This window comes from Schistocerca americana, chromosome 2 (genome assembly GCF_021461395.2).
Source record: "Schistocerca americana isolate TAMUIC-IGC-003095 chromosome 2, iqSchAmer2.1, whole genome shotgun sequence".
NCBI classification, from domain to species: Eukaryota; Metazoa; Arthropoda; class Insecta; order Orthoptera; family Acrididae; genus Schistocerca; species Schistocerca americana.
The window spans coordinates 981,195,635-981,209,700 of record NC_060120.1 but is presented as its reverse complement, the minus strand read 5'-3'; the positions used below and the strand labels follow the sequence as shown (position 1 = coordinate 981,209,700).

Below are 14,066 nucleotides of genomic sequence, written 5' to 3'. Positions count from 1 at the left end.
GGAAGGCTGCATTAAGTAGAACTTTTAATGGACGAGGTTTTGCTCTATCTTACTCGAAAACAGTGGTTCTCACACAGTTGTGCTTTTCCAAAGAAGGAATCACGTATTGTGCAAAGAAGTGTCGATAAGCAGACGTCCCTTCAAAGACGAACGGACCGAGTATAAATGTGCTTGTGAATCCACCCCGCATAATCACATATGGCGAGACCAATAACTCTTCTTGCACAGCATATGGTTTAACAGTGCCCCAAATTCTGCAGTTCTGTGTACTCACTGCAGTGTAAAATGTTCCTCGTCACTTCATAGGATATTGCTCGGCACCGTAATCGACTTCGATCCGTGCCTGAAACCGAAGAAAAAATTTAGAACGTTACTGCGTGTCATGCGGTTTCAGTCTCTACGGTGTCTGGATCTTGTGTGGGTACAATATGAAACAGACCAAACAACTTTCCGTAATATTGACCATGGGATGAACAATTCCCGTGACATTGCATGAATACTAGCACATGCTGCATGGTGAGTTACAGTAACAGCAATCTCGTCAATAATTTCCACCAGGATAACGCTTTTCTCTTCTACTCTACATGAATACTCTGCAAATCACATTTAAGCGCCTGGCAGAGAGTTCATCGAACCACCTTCACAATTCTCTATTATTCCAATCTCGTATAGCACTCGGAAAGAATGAACACTTATATCTTTCCGTACGAGCTCTGATTTCCCTTATTTTATCGTGGTGATCGTTCCTCCCTATGCAGGTCGTCTCAACAAAATATTTTCGCATTCGGAGGAGAAAGTTGGTGATTGGAATTTCGTGAGAAGATTCCGTCGCAACGAAAAACGCCTTTCTTTTAACGATTTCGAGCCCAAATCTTGTATCATTTATGTGACACTCTCTCCCATATATCTGGATAACACAAAACGTGCTGCCTTTCTTTGAACTTTTTCGATATACTCCGTCAGACCTATCTGGTAAGGATCACACACCGCGCAGCAGTATTCTAAAAGAGGACGGACAAGCGTAGTGTAGGCAGTCTCCTTTGTAGATCTGTTACATTTTCTAAGTGTCCTGCCAATAAAACGCAGTCTTTGGTTAGCCTTCCCCACAACATTTTCCGCGTGTTCCTTCCAATTTAAGTTGTTCGTAATTGTAATACCTAGCTATTTAGTTGAATTTACGGCTTTTAGGTTAGACTGATTTATCGTGTAACCGAAGTTTAACGAGTTCCTTTTAGCGCTCATGTGGATGACCTCACACTTTTCGTTATTCAGGGGCAACTGCCACTTTTCGCACCATAATAATTCAGCTATTTTTTTCTAAATCGTTTTGCAGTTTGTTTTGATCTTCTGATAACCTTATTAGTCAATAAACGACAGCGTCATTTGCAAACAACTGAATACGGCTGCTCAGATAGTCTCCCAACTCGTTTATATAGATAAGGAACAGCAAAGGGCCTATAACACTACCTTGGGGAACGCCAGAAATCACTTCTGTTTTACTCGATGACTTTCCGTCAATTACTAAGAATTTTGACCTCTCTGACAGGAAATCACAAATCCAGTCAAATTACTGAGACGATATTCCATAAGCACGCAATTTCACTACGACCCGGTTGTGTGGTACAGTGTCATAAGCCTTCCCGAAATCCAGAAATACGGAATCGATCTGAAATCCCTTGTCAATAGCACTCAACACTTCATGCGAGTAAAGAGCTAGTTGTGTTTCACAGGAACGACGTTTTCTAAATCCATGTTGACTGTGTGTCAGTAGATAGTTTTCTTCGAGGTAATTCATAATGTTCGAACACAATATAAGTTCTAAAATCCTGCTACAAATCGACGTTAATGATATGGGCCTGTAATTTAGTGGATTACTCATACTACTCTTCCTGAATAGTGGTGTGACCTGTGCAACTTTCCAGTCTTTGGGTACGGATCTATCGTCGAGCGAACGGTTATATATGATTGTTAAGTATGCAGCTAATAAATCAGCATACTCCGAAAGGAACCTAATTGGTATACAGTCTAGACCAGAAGACTTCTTTTTATTAAGTAATTTAAGTTGCTTCACTACTCCGAGGATATTTACTTCTACGTTACTCACGTTGGCAGCTGTTCTCGATTCGAATTCTGGAGTATCTACTTCGTCTTCTTTTGTGAAGGCATTTCGAAAGACTGTGTTTAGTAACTTTGGCAGGACTGTCTTCGATAGTATCTCTATTGCTACCGAGCAGAGAAGGCATTGATTGTTTCTTGCCGCTAATATACTTCACATACGACTTAAATTTCTTTGGATTTTTTGCCAGGTTTCGAGACAACGTTTCGTTGTGGAAATTGTTATAGGCATCTCGCATTGAAGTCCGCTCTAAATTTCGAGCTTCTGTAAAAGATCGTCAATCTTGGGGATTTTGCGTCTGTTTAAATTTGGCATGTTTGTTTCGTTGTTTCTGCAACAGTGTTCTAACCCGTTTTTTTACCAAGGAGGGTCAGCTCCGTCGTTTGTTAATTTATTTGGTATAAATCTCTCAATTGCTGCCGATGCTATTTCTTTGAATTTAAGCCAAGGTGCCTCATCAAGCTCACCCGTATTTTTGAACATCATTATCATCTTCTTAATGACATCAGGCCTCTACTTATACCTATTAGTCAACGATACTCCCTCATTGCTGCACTGTAATTGCCGCCGTTCAATTAAAACTGATCTATCAACAGCGAATGGTCTCTCTTCTCTATAGCCATACTGTTCGCTCACGTTACGGCTGTCAAATGACAGCGTGGATGTCATACCGTCATACCAACAGTGTACAGTGTCAGACTTATACCTTGTCGCCACAATTGGAACCAATTTGTTTTCCAGCGTAAATCGGTTCCTCATTAAGGCGTTGCAACATCTACCAAGTGTCTGCCATACGATAGTTCCAGCTGACGCTGGACCTCCGTAAGTAGCTCGACTTTAATTATCACCACCCGGCATAATGCAGTCTGACTACCCTCAGTTCGGGGTCTTCAGAGATATCAAAGTTGACTTATGTTTGACATGTGAAGTAATTTAATATTGCCACTGGTTAACATCTGAATTACTGATAACAAGTTGAAGATTTAGTTTTCTTCTAATTAGTACGACATAGAGCAAAACTTGTACATTCATATACACTGAAGAGCCAAAGAAACTGGTACACCTGCCTAATATCGTGTAGGTACCCCGCTGGAGGGAACTGACACCATGATACCTACAAGGCTGTCCATAAATCCGTAAGAGTATGCGGGGGCGGAGATTTCTTCTGAAAAGCACGTTGCAAGGCATCACAGATATTTAATAATTTTTTCATAATGCCAGGCCACAGTCATAATATATTTCTTTAAAGTCAGTACCGCCATTAGACTGTTGTTTATTTACAGTGTTACATTTACACTTACACAGTCATGATTTCGGCTTCAAAGTGCCATTATCAAATGTTTTCTGAAAGCAGGTTAGACAATAACAGTGAAGTACATAACACGTGATATAGCCGTATAACAATCCATATTTGTAATGCTTCCTTACAAGTATTATAAACTGCCTGGGATGGCATGCTGTCGTATTTAAATACACTATTAGAATCATTGTCTAAGAGTCGATATTTCTGGCAGAGCCTACTGCTTTGTTTCATTACTGTGTGCACCATCTTGACAGTTGGCTAAGTGTCAAATTGTCTTGGTCAAAGAAATTCCTGTTACAAGCACGTAACCTTTTTTAGTCTTTGGAGTCGGTGTCCGGTTGGATGGGAAAGGTTAGGAGCAATTTATTTTCTTTGGTAGTTGTTACATCTTTGCAGTACCTGTTTATCTTAGTATACAATGAAGTTGCCTGCTCATAAACATAAACAGTAACAAATCTCTCGATAATATTCGCTGCATCATAAAGATAGAAGTCCAGCTAGTCACTGACGTTGTTTAAAGTACATTTTAGTAGGTAAATATACAGCTTTATATGTGAAATTAACACTTGGCCAACTCTAAGTTGTGTAATTTTGCCTCAATTCAGAATTAATACAATACAATGCAATTACTTATTCGACTCACTCATTAATTAACCAGTGAGGTTGGAAGCGATATTTATGATGTACTTATCATCAGGCATGTAAATCCTGTTACATGTGTTGAAACAGTACTTAGGAATACGCACAAATAATACAGGCGTATGAAACATGTCATGTACATAAAAGCATTTAAGCAAATAAAAGAATCAAAAGATTTCATGTTAAACAGCACATTTAAATTTAACGTAATATAAAAGTAGGGATATCCATCCGCATTACAAATATCGATTGTTATACGGTTATATCACTTGTTTGTATTTCACTGTTATTGTCTAACCTGCTTTCAGAAAAAACTTGATAATGGCACTTTGAAGCCGAAATCATGATTGTGTAAATGTAACACTGTAAATAAACAAGTCTAATGGCGGTACTTACTTTAAAGAAACATCACAGATATCCTCAATAATTTCCATGTCGGTGGTGTTTGGTGGCCAGCGGAAGTGTTTAAACTCAAAAGAGGGTTCCTGGAGCCACTCTGTAGCTATTCTGGACGTGTGGGGTGTCGCATTATCCTGCTAGAACTGCCAAGTTCGTCGGAATGCACAATGGACAGGAATGGATGCAGGTGACAGGACAGGATACTTATGTACGTGTCACCTGCCAGAGTCGTATCTAGACGTATCAGGAGTCCCATATCGCTCCAACTGCACACGCCCCACACCATTACGGAGCCTCCACCAGCTTGAACAATCCCTTACCGACATGCAGAGTCCATGGATTCGTGAGGTTGTCTCCATACCTGAATACATCCACTCGCTCGATACAATTTGAAACGGAACTCTTCCGACTAGGCAACATGTTTCCAGTCATCATCAGTCCAATGTCGACGTTGACGAGCCCAGGCAAGGCGCAAAGCTTTGTGTCGGGCTGTCATCAAGGGTACATGAGTCGGCCTTCAGCTCCGGAAGCCCATATCAATGATGTTTCATTGAATGTTAGCACGCTGACACTTGGTGATGTCCCAGAACTGAAATCCTGAAATCTGCAGCAATTTGCTGAAGGATTGCACTTCTGTCACGTTGAACGATTCTCTTCGGTCGTCGTTGGTCCCATTCATGCAGGATGTTTTTCCAGCAGCACCGATGTCGGAGATCTGATATTTTCGCTGATTCCTGATATTCACGGTACACTCGTGAAATGGTCGTACGGGAAAATCCCCACTTATCGCTGCCTCGGAGATGCTGTGTCCCATCGCTCGCGCGGCTACTATAACACCACTTTAAAACTCATTTAAATTTTGATAACCCGCCATTGTAGCAGCAGTAACCGATCGAACAAGTGTGCCAGGCACTTGTTGTCTTATGTAGGCGTTGCCGACAGCAGCGCCTTATTCGACCTATTTGCATACCTTTGTATTTGAATACGGATGGCTATACCAGTGTCTTCGTCGCTTCAGTGCATAAAGTGGTTATACTACGTCGTGGTGAGCCACACAACACCACAGTATCACAAAACACTTAATCAGGTTGTGGAGCAGCTGCGTTCTCGAAGTACTCGAGGAGAATTTAGCTTCCGTGATCTGAAAGTAACTTATTAATGCAAAGAGTGGCTTACCTCTGAGTATTAGTTACTACAAATATGGATCGTCTTATTCATGACTGTAATTTTCAGCAACTGATGACTGAAAAATTTATCCCAAAAAAAGAAAAAAAGGAAAAAAGGAACAAGTATTCAGTTAAGTTACTTCTAGATAATGCATTTTTGCAAGGCCTTATCGCTGTACACATGTATTACACTACGGAACTATTATTTAATTAAAGTGAATTTATGAACCGAGCAGAACCTCAACTGGATTCAGAACTAGGCGAATACCAAGGTGAATTCAGAAAAGGTCGATCATGCGTAGAACAAATCCTTAACTTGAAAAACTCAATGAAATATTCGCAGAGTACTTCAAACAAAAGTTATACCATCACGTTTGTCGACTTTAAAAAAGCATATGACACTGTAGACCGAGAATCCCTTTTTGAAGTATTAGCAGTATTTGGAGTAGATCAAAAGACAACAAACATCATAAAATAAACACTCACGGAGACCAAATACAAAGTAAAATTTATGGGAGAATTGAGCACAGAATTTGAAATAGACACAGGAGTACGACAAGGGGATGCACTGTCCCCAGTGCTCTTCAATTGTGCTCTAGAAAAAGTTGTTAGAGAATGGAGAAAAGCAGGTGCACCAGCACACAGACTGGGACCAAGGCGCAAGGGCATAGAATTAGACTGTTTAGCATTTCCTGATGACATGACACTGATCGCACAAGACATTACATATGCACAGAAACAGCTAGAATTATTACAAGAGCAGGCAGAAAAAATAGGATTACAAATTTCATTTGAAAAAACAAAGTTTATGACTGACATCAAAGATGCACCTTCTGATCTAAAAATTGGTAATAACTACATCTCTCGAGCAAAAAAATTTAAATATTTAGGTGAATGGATTGAAGAAAATTGTAATGAAAAGAAATCTGTCAGATCAAGAGTCCAGAAAATGGAGACGGCGTTTCAATTAACAAAAAACATTTACAACTAAAAGAGTCTCTCGTGGAACTACAAAATACGACACTACACAACAGTAATTAAACCCGATGCTCTCTACGCATCTAAGGCACTAAACCTTCAACACAGAACACTAAAAGAGGAATTAGAAGTGAAAGAACGTAAAATGAGGAAAATCCTAGGACCAAGAACTAAAGATGGTGTGCATTATCCAAAACCCAATGCAGAAATATATAAAAATATCTCCAAAATAACAGACACAATGCGCATGAGAAGAATCCAATTCAGGGGGCATTTAGAAAGAATGGACTCAAACAGGTTAAGGCACAAAATCCATACATTTTTTAAAGAACAAAACTACAAGACCGAACTGGTACAAACAGACGGAAAAATACCTTAGAGAATTAGGGTCTCCAAATCCACATGATAGAAATTAAATCAGGGTTTTGAGGAAGAAGAGAGAAAAACTAACCGACATACGTGGTCTACGCAACGAAAGCTAGCCCATTCGTTGTATATGAAGGAATACTGGGCGAAAAGAAAGGCCAACAAATGTTGATTACGCGTGGTCCTAAGTGATCCATCCGCGAAGAAGAAGAAGAAGAAGAAGAAGAAGAATGGTATGAATTTGGAATAAAGGTAAAACATTTCATTAATCTTGTGATTATTATTATGCCTTAGAACTACCGAAGTTTTACACAGACTGCACTGATTAATTTTAGATGACACACGTACTGCGTCCAGTCACAGCCAAGTGAAGAACAGTTGAGCAACGTACATTTGAAAATCATGTAAGACGCAGAATCTGCTTGGCGAATGAAAAACCCTTCCAGAACCCGATCGCGAAATACTTGCAGTTCACAAACAGAACGGAAATGCCGCACTGAATCGCATTCGCGAGAGCCACTCTGCCACAAATTCAGTAATTGAGCTGGACAAATCTTTAGAAGCCGACTTGGCTCACCCCGCATTCGGTTAAGCAAAAGTGTTGCCCTTTATCCAGAATCGTTGCGTTCAATAAAATATCTCACACGCACAATCCATTGCTGCTTGCACATACATGTAGCTTTCTCTCTCTCTCTCTTCCTCTTCCTCAGAACCTGTAAATGCAACCACTTTCAATAGCACACGATTTCACACCGCAACGTCATAAAGTTGTTCTCTCCTACAGGTACGAACAGAGAAGCGATAGCTTTTTTCTACTTAGAAACTTGCGAAGCATGCCCACCGTTTTGGTCGCCTGCATACCCTCTTGACTTAGGCAGCAGATGTATTAATGTAGCAAAAGTCGATCAGTGGGCTCAGAGTTAAGGGCCAAAGCTCAGACGTACTAAAAGTAACTATACGACTCACTAGCGCTAGTGTAGCTCTACCACATTGAAGGCGACATTTGCAGGGCAATGCTTCCTGCACTTGACATTCATAAGGACTCTGGGAGCCTACTGTTAGGAAAAAGTGTGAAAATGAAGTCGCTAGCTCAAGTCATGTTGGAGATTCCAATCACTGAGGTACAAATAATTCGAAGGAAAATACGATAAAATTGTGGAAAGGAAGGTAGATAAAATTATGTCATACAAAAATTAATTGAAGCCTGAAAAATAAGCTCAAAAGACAGACATGTTGTGAGTGCCACGAAATATGAAACCTTAACCGAAGCTGAAAAACTTAATGAATGATACAATAATCTCACTGTCTGAGACTTCGGAAGTTTCATGCAACTATCTTGATTCGGTAATTTGATGCATTTTCGCCCCTATTTGTAAGAATGAGCCCTACATTCTTCAGTATATACAAACTGCTCCCCGTGTTTCGATGGAGATATAATACAGAAAACTGGCAATTTTCATTCATTTAAGACAGACTCAGCGGGGATTGTTAAGTAAACAGCCTTTCATTTTGTTTAGTGCTTTCCCTTTCGCTGTCTGTCATACCCTTTAAATAATACCTCAGTACTCATATTCGTCCATGCAAATGGGTGTCTTCAATTCGGGAAGAGTTTCCTCGTTTCTCCGCTATGGTGTGCTGGCGGCTTAAGTAAAGGTTGCTAGCAGATAATCGATACGAAATAAACTGTCTTATGAAAGCTGGCAAATATATAAATATAACACGCAACTTTCCGTACATTTAGAAACAGCTTTTGGCTAGATAAAATACAGACAAAATAGGATGATTTATTTAAGAGAAAGAGCTTAACAAACTGAGCAAGTCAATAACGTGTTGGCCAACTTCTGGTCCTAATGCGAGCAATTATTCCGCTTGCCACTGATTGACGGAGTTGCTCGATGTCCCCCTGAGAAATATTGGGCCAAATTCTGCACAGTTAGCTAGCTGGATTGTAAAAATCCTGAGCTGATTGGAGGGCCCAGCCCATAATACTCCTAACCTTCTCAATTGGAAAGAGATCCGGCTACCTTGTTGGCCAACGTACAGTTCAGTAAGCACAAAGACAAGTAGCAGAAATACTCGCCGTGTGCGGGCGGGTGTCGCATTGCTGAAATGTAAGACCACGGTGTCTTGCCGTGAAGGGCAATAAAACAGACTGTGTGAGATAGTCGAATCACCGCTGTGATGTAAGGGTGCCGCGGCTTACAACCAGACATGGAATGGGACCCCAGACCATTACCTCTGGTGGTCGGGCCGGATGGTGGGTGACGTCACATTGTTATCCCGCCGCTGTCCAGGTCGTCCAAGATACGGCTTCTCTGGTCAGCGGTGCTCAATTCGGAGTGAGACTCATGACCGAAGACACTTATGCTCCGGTCAATGAGATTACAGGTCTGGAGACGACCTGGACTGCCGTAGGATACCATTGTGATTGTCACTCGCCATATGGTCCGACAACCAGGATGGTTGGTCTGGGGCGCCTCTTCTTTTCATAGCAGGACCCCTCTGTTTGTCATCAGCGGCACCCTTACAGCACAGAGGTTCGTCGACAAAATATTCTACGCCTTGTTTTGTTGCCATTCATGGCAAGTTACCCTGGGCTTACATTTCAGCTGGATAACATCCCCCCCCCCTCCCACCCCAACCCCCGCCCACCACCCCACCCCTCCCTGAACACCAGGAGCGTTCTGCTGCTTGTGTTTGTGATTCCAAACTTTGGCTAACAAAGTCGCCGTATCTCTCCCCAGTTCAGAACGTCTGTAGCGTTATGGGTAGGGACGTCTAGCCATCTCGGGGTTTCGACGATCTAACACGCCAATTGAACTGAATTTGGTTCGATATCCCTCAGGAGGAAATCCAACCACTCTGTCAAGCAATTCCAAGCCGAATAATTACTTTCATATGAGTCCGAGGTGGCCTAAAGCGTTATCGACTTGCTCAGTTTGTGGAGCTCATTCTCTTGAATAAATCGTCGAATTTTTCTGAAGCTGTAATAATTTGTTTGTCTTTACAACTACAACACATTCACCGAATTTGATCCCATTCGGATAATTCCTTCTTGGTACTGTCCTTTTTTTTCTTTTTCATAGAACGTATACGCATTTTTAGTAACTGCAAAGACGGATTCGAAATACCTAATGTAGTGACACAGAAACGGACACCATGACCGCATTAGTGAAGAATATTGTGCTTTATTCTTGTGCCATTTTGTTACAGGGACAGGAAGACGAAAATCAGTCTGACCAGAGATTTGTGTACGTAACTTAAGTATCACGTTGTTACACGAGCAAGAACAGGAAAATCAGTATTCCCTGTACATATTGCATTGTGTGCTACGTTGTTGCAGCTACAAGATGAAGACAACCCGTCGCTGATTCCAATCGTGCGAGCCCTGCCCAAAGTTGTGAATCCTGGACAGACCACAGAGCCAGACGAGGAACTCACCTACGACGAGATCTTCTCCGGCTACCCCGTCGACGACTACTACTATTACAACGGCAGCTTCACCACTCCGCCCTGCACAGAGACCGTCATGTGGTTCGTCTATCCCCCTCTGAATGGCGTCTCCGAATCGCAGGTGTGTTATTCAGCGCTCTAGCATTACTGATTCAAATGAGACCTGTCTGGTTTTTGTTGCTGCTCCGCTATCAGATTTCGCCGTACACTGTACATTATTACACGCGGAATCGAGCGACATAACAAGGTAGTTAACACAATGGAGATGTGATCTGCTTCTGCAGTCGCTGGTCTCATTGTGCCAGTAACCAGCGAACCGAGAAGCGCCAATTGATACGGATGAACAGACAACAGAGATCTGAACGCTCGTTTTGAGGGTCCTTCCGACTGTGACTCCATCCCAAAAACTGCACCTCTGGCTCGGCACGCACAAAACCAGGAGACATCTTAAGGAGAGACTCTACCCAATAATTTAACTTTCCTTCTACTTTGCCAGTTTGAACCGCTGTTTAAAATAGTGTACATCATATAAAGATGTAGCAATTCCCAAGCTTAGTAGTCCAGGCTTCATTGGTTTTTTAGTTCCCAATTTTTAATGTGACTTTTAATGGTTTGTTTGAAAGTCAAATTTACGTATTCAGTCTTCAATTTTTACATTTTAGTTTCTTTAGGTATATTCACCACACATTGTTCAGCAATTCTATGCATTCATCTTACGAGAAAAAATTCAGCATTTTTCCTAAATTTCAAACTTAAATTTTCTTTAATTATCAGTACGTAAATGTGACAATGAAATTGACAAACTACACTGTCGCTAATACTAATGCATAGAAGCATACAAATACCTCAAGACCACTTCCTACAAAAATATCGTTGAGATTGGTTAATATTTATGTTTAAAAAGTTGGCACTGAACGTAGAAAAACAAACTTATGGGACAACGGATTCTAAATTTTACTAAAACATGAATGCTAGTAGAAGACACATGTTGTTGTTGTTGTGGTCTTCAGTCCTGAGACTGGTTTGATGCAGCTCTCCATGCTCCTCTATCCTGTGCAAGCTTCTTCATCTCCCAGTACCTACTGCAGCCTACATCCTTCTGAATCTGCATAGTGTATTCATCTCTTTGTCTCCCTCTAGGATTTTTACCCTCAACGCTGTCCTCCAATACTAAATTGGCGATCCCTCGATGTCTCGGAACATGTCGTACCAACCGATCCCTTCTTCTAGTCAAGTTGTGCCACAAGCTCCTCTTCTCCCCAATTCTATTCAATACCTCCTCATTAGTTATGTGATCTACCCATCTAATCTTCAGCATTCTTGTGTAGCACCACATTTCGAAAGCTTCTATTCTCTTCTTGTCTAAACTATTTATCGTCCACGTTTCACTTCCATACAAGGCTTCACTCCATACAAATACTTTCAGAAACGACTTCCTGACATTTAAATCTGTTCTCGATGTTAACAAATTTTTCTTCCTCAGAAACGCTTTCCTTGCCATTGCCAGTCTACATTTTATATCCTCTCTACTTCGACCATCATCAGTTATTTTGCTCCCCAAATAGCAAAACTGCTTTACTACTTTAAGTGTCTCATTTCGTAATCTAATTCCCTCAGCATCACCCGACTTAATTCGACTACATTCCATTATCCTCGTTTTGCTTTTGTTGATGTTCATCTTATACCCTGCTTTCAAGACACTTCATACCAATTACAATTCACCAGCACCACACGTTTTCCCTTCCTTCTCACGTAAGGCTTCTTCTTGTTGTAATTCCAAGACCAAGGTAGACTTTTTCTTGTATCCTTTCTTCTACATGCAGCATATTGAGGACTGCTTGTTCGGTCGATCTTTAGATAAGGAGATCTTCTTCAGGGAAGTGATAAAGTGCATATTGAACTGCGAAACAGTTTTAAGACCCAAGATGACACTGTACAAACTTGCATTTCGATTTTGTGTCTTGCCAGCAGTCCATCTTGCCAGTAGTGCATCAGACGCAAGCCTCTGATAGACAGGTACTGTCTTGGCCACTTTATAGCTGCCATTGTGGCATGGCCCTTTCGCACAGTTCATATTTCAAATATTTCTTAGACGTACATGCAATTCCAATAAAGCCAAGCAATTTTGGGATGTAAGAGTAAACACTCCAAAGAAGTGAAATAGCCATTAAAATTGCTTTGAAAAAAACTGAAGTTTCAGGGTGGAGTCTTCATTTAAGCGATGGGCCCATGTTGTTGACATCGAGTTTTCCAGAAACAGTGTTTCATCAGGCCCGCTGTAGATACAAGGTTGCTAACTTCCACTTGTGCTACCTCATAACCCAGCAGTTTCCAGGCTTGTCAAAAGTATTCAAACAGGTAATCACCACTCTAGCAAGGGATAAATAACAACGTTCAGCCCCGCTCACACCAAACGCCGTGAAAGCGACAATCGTTGATGTTGTTTACATCAAAAGTGTCATGGAACCTTCCATCGCGGTGACAGTGGAGGGAGACGAGCACGCTTCAGATAGTTCCGGGATGGTCTCCGAAATGTGTCATGTGGGACTGGTCGCTGTCCCCAGGACAGAAGAAGGTGGATAAGGAGATCCTGGCCCATAAAACATCATTTTTTATATTATGGTGTAGTACTGTATTGCAGCCGAATAGGTCTCTTCAGAAAAGTCATACAATCGGTGAAATATGACTTTGTTACTCAAATTGATCACTTGACGCTATTCGAATTTATTTCCATCATCAGATATCCAATTACACAGAATGTCGCAGGACACGACAGGCTTTGGTGGTCTCTATATGGAACTTAAGATGACCGAGATGAGCACTGTGTCACCTTTTATTGCAATTACATCTAGTAATTCTTGTATCCTGTGACCCTCTGTGCACTAGGACATGTGATGATGGAAATAAATCCGAAACGTGTCAAGTGAGCTATATGAGTGATAAAGTCATTTATCAGTAGCTGTATGACCTCTTTGAAGCTCCAATGCATTGTTGTTGTTGTGGTATTGAGTCCAAAGACTGGCGTGATGCAGCTCTCCATGCTACTCTATCCTGTGCGGGCGTCTTCGTCTCCGAGTAATTACTGCAACCTGCGTCCTTCTGAATCTGCTTACTGTATTCATCTCCTGGTCTCCCTCTACGATTTTCATTGCCCACGCATCCGTCAGTACTAAACTGGTGACCCTTGATGCCTCAGAATGTGTACTACCAATCGATGCCTTCTTCTACTCAGGCTGTACCACAAATTTCTCTTCTCCCCAGTTTTGTTCAGTACCTCCTCATCATACGAATGCATTGTTTCGTGGCGATATTTACTGATAAAATTTCTCGGGGTTCCAGCGGAATTCTGCTCACCATTGACAATGGCCGAGGAGAAATTGGCCGAAAGCTTGTGTATTTTAAACCGCTGGACGCGGCTGGAAGCCCGAGAAAATTTTATCCTCATTAGTTACATGATCTACCCATTTAGTCTTCAGTATTCTTCTGCAGCACCACATCTCAAAAGCTTCTATTATCTCATTGTCACACTTAAATCTATAGTCGATGTTAACAAACCTCTCTTGCTCAGGAACGCCTTTCTTGCCATTGCCATCTACTTTTTACAGCCTCTCTACTTCGATCATCATGAGTTATTTTGCTTCTCAAA

At 41.4% G+C, this 14,066-nt stretch overlaps 1 protein-coding gene across 1 annotated transcript in view; it reads left to right on the top strand.

Annotated features, from left to right (window-relative positions):
- Positions 1–14,066, top strand: part of LOC124594924 (carbonic anhydrase 1-like) — a 71,954-nt gene that overhangs the window by 50,465 nt on the left and 7,423 nt on the right. The window contains exon 7 of the mRNA XM_047133416.1: positions 10,311–10,541. Coding sequence (XP_046989372.1) covers positions 10,311–10,541 — 231 coding nt within the window. The remainder of the gene's footprint in view (positions 1–10,310; positions 10,542–14,066) is intronic.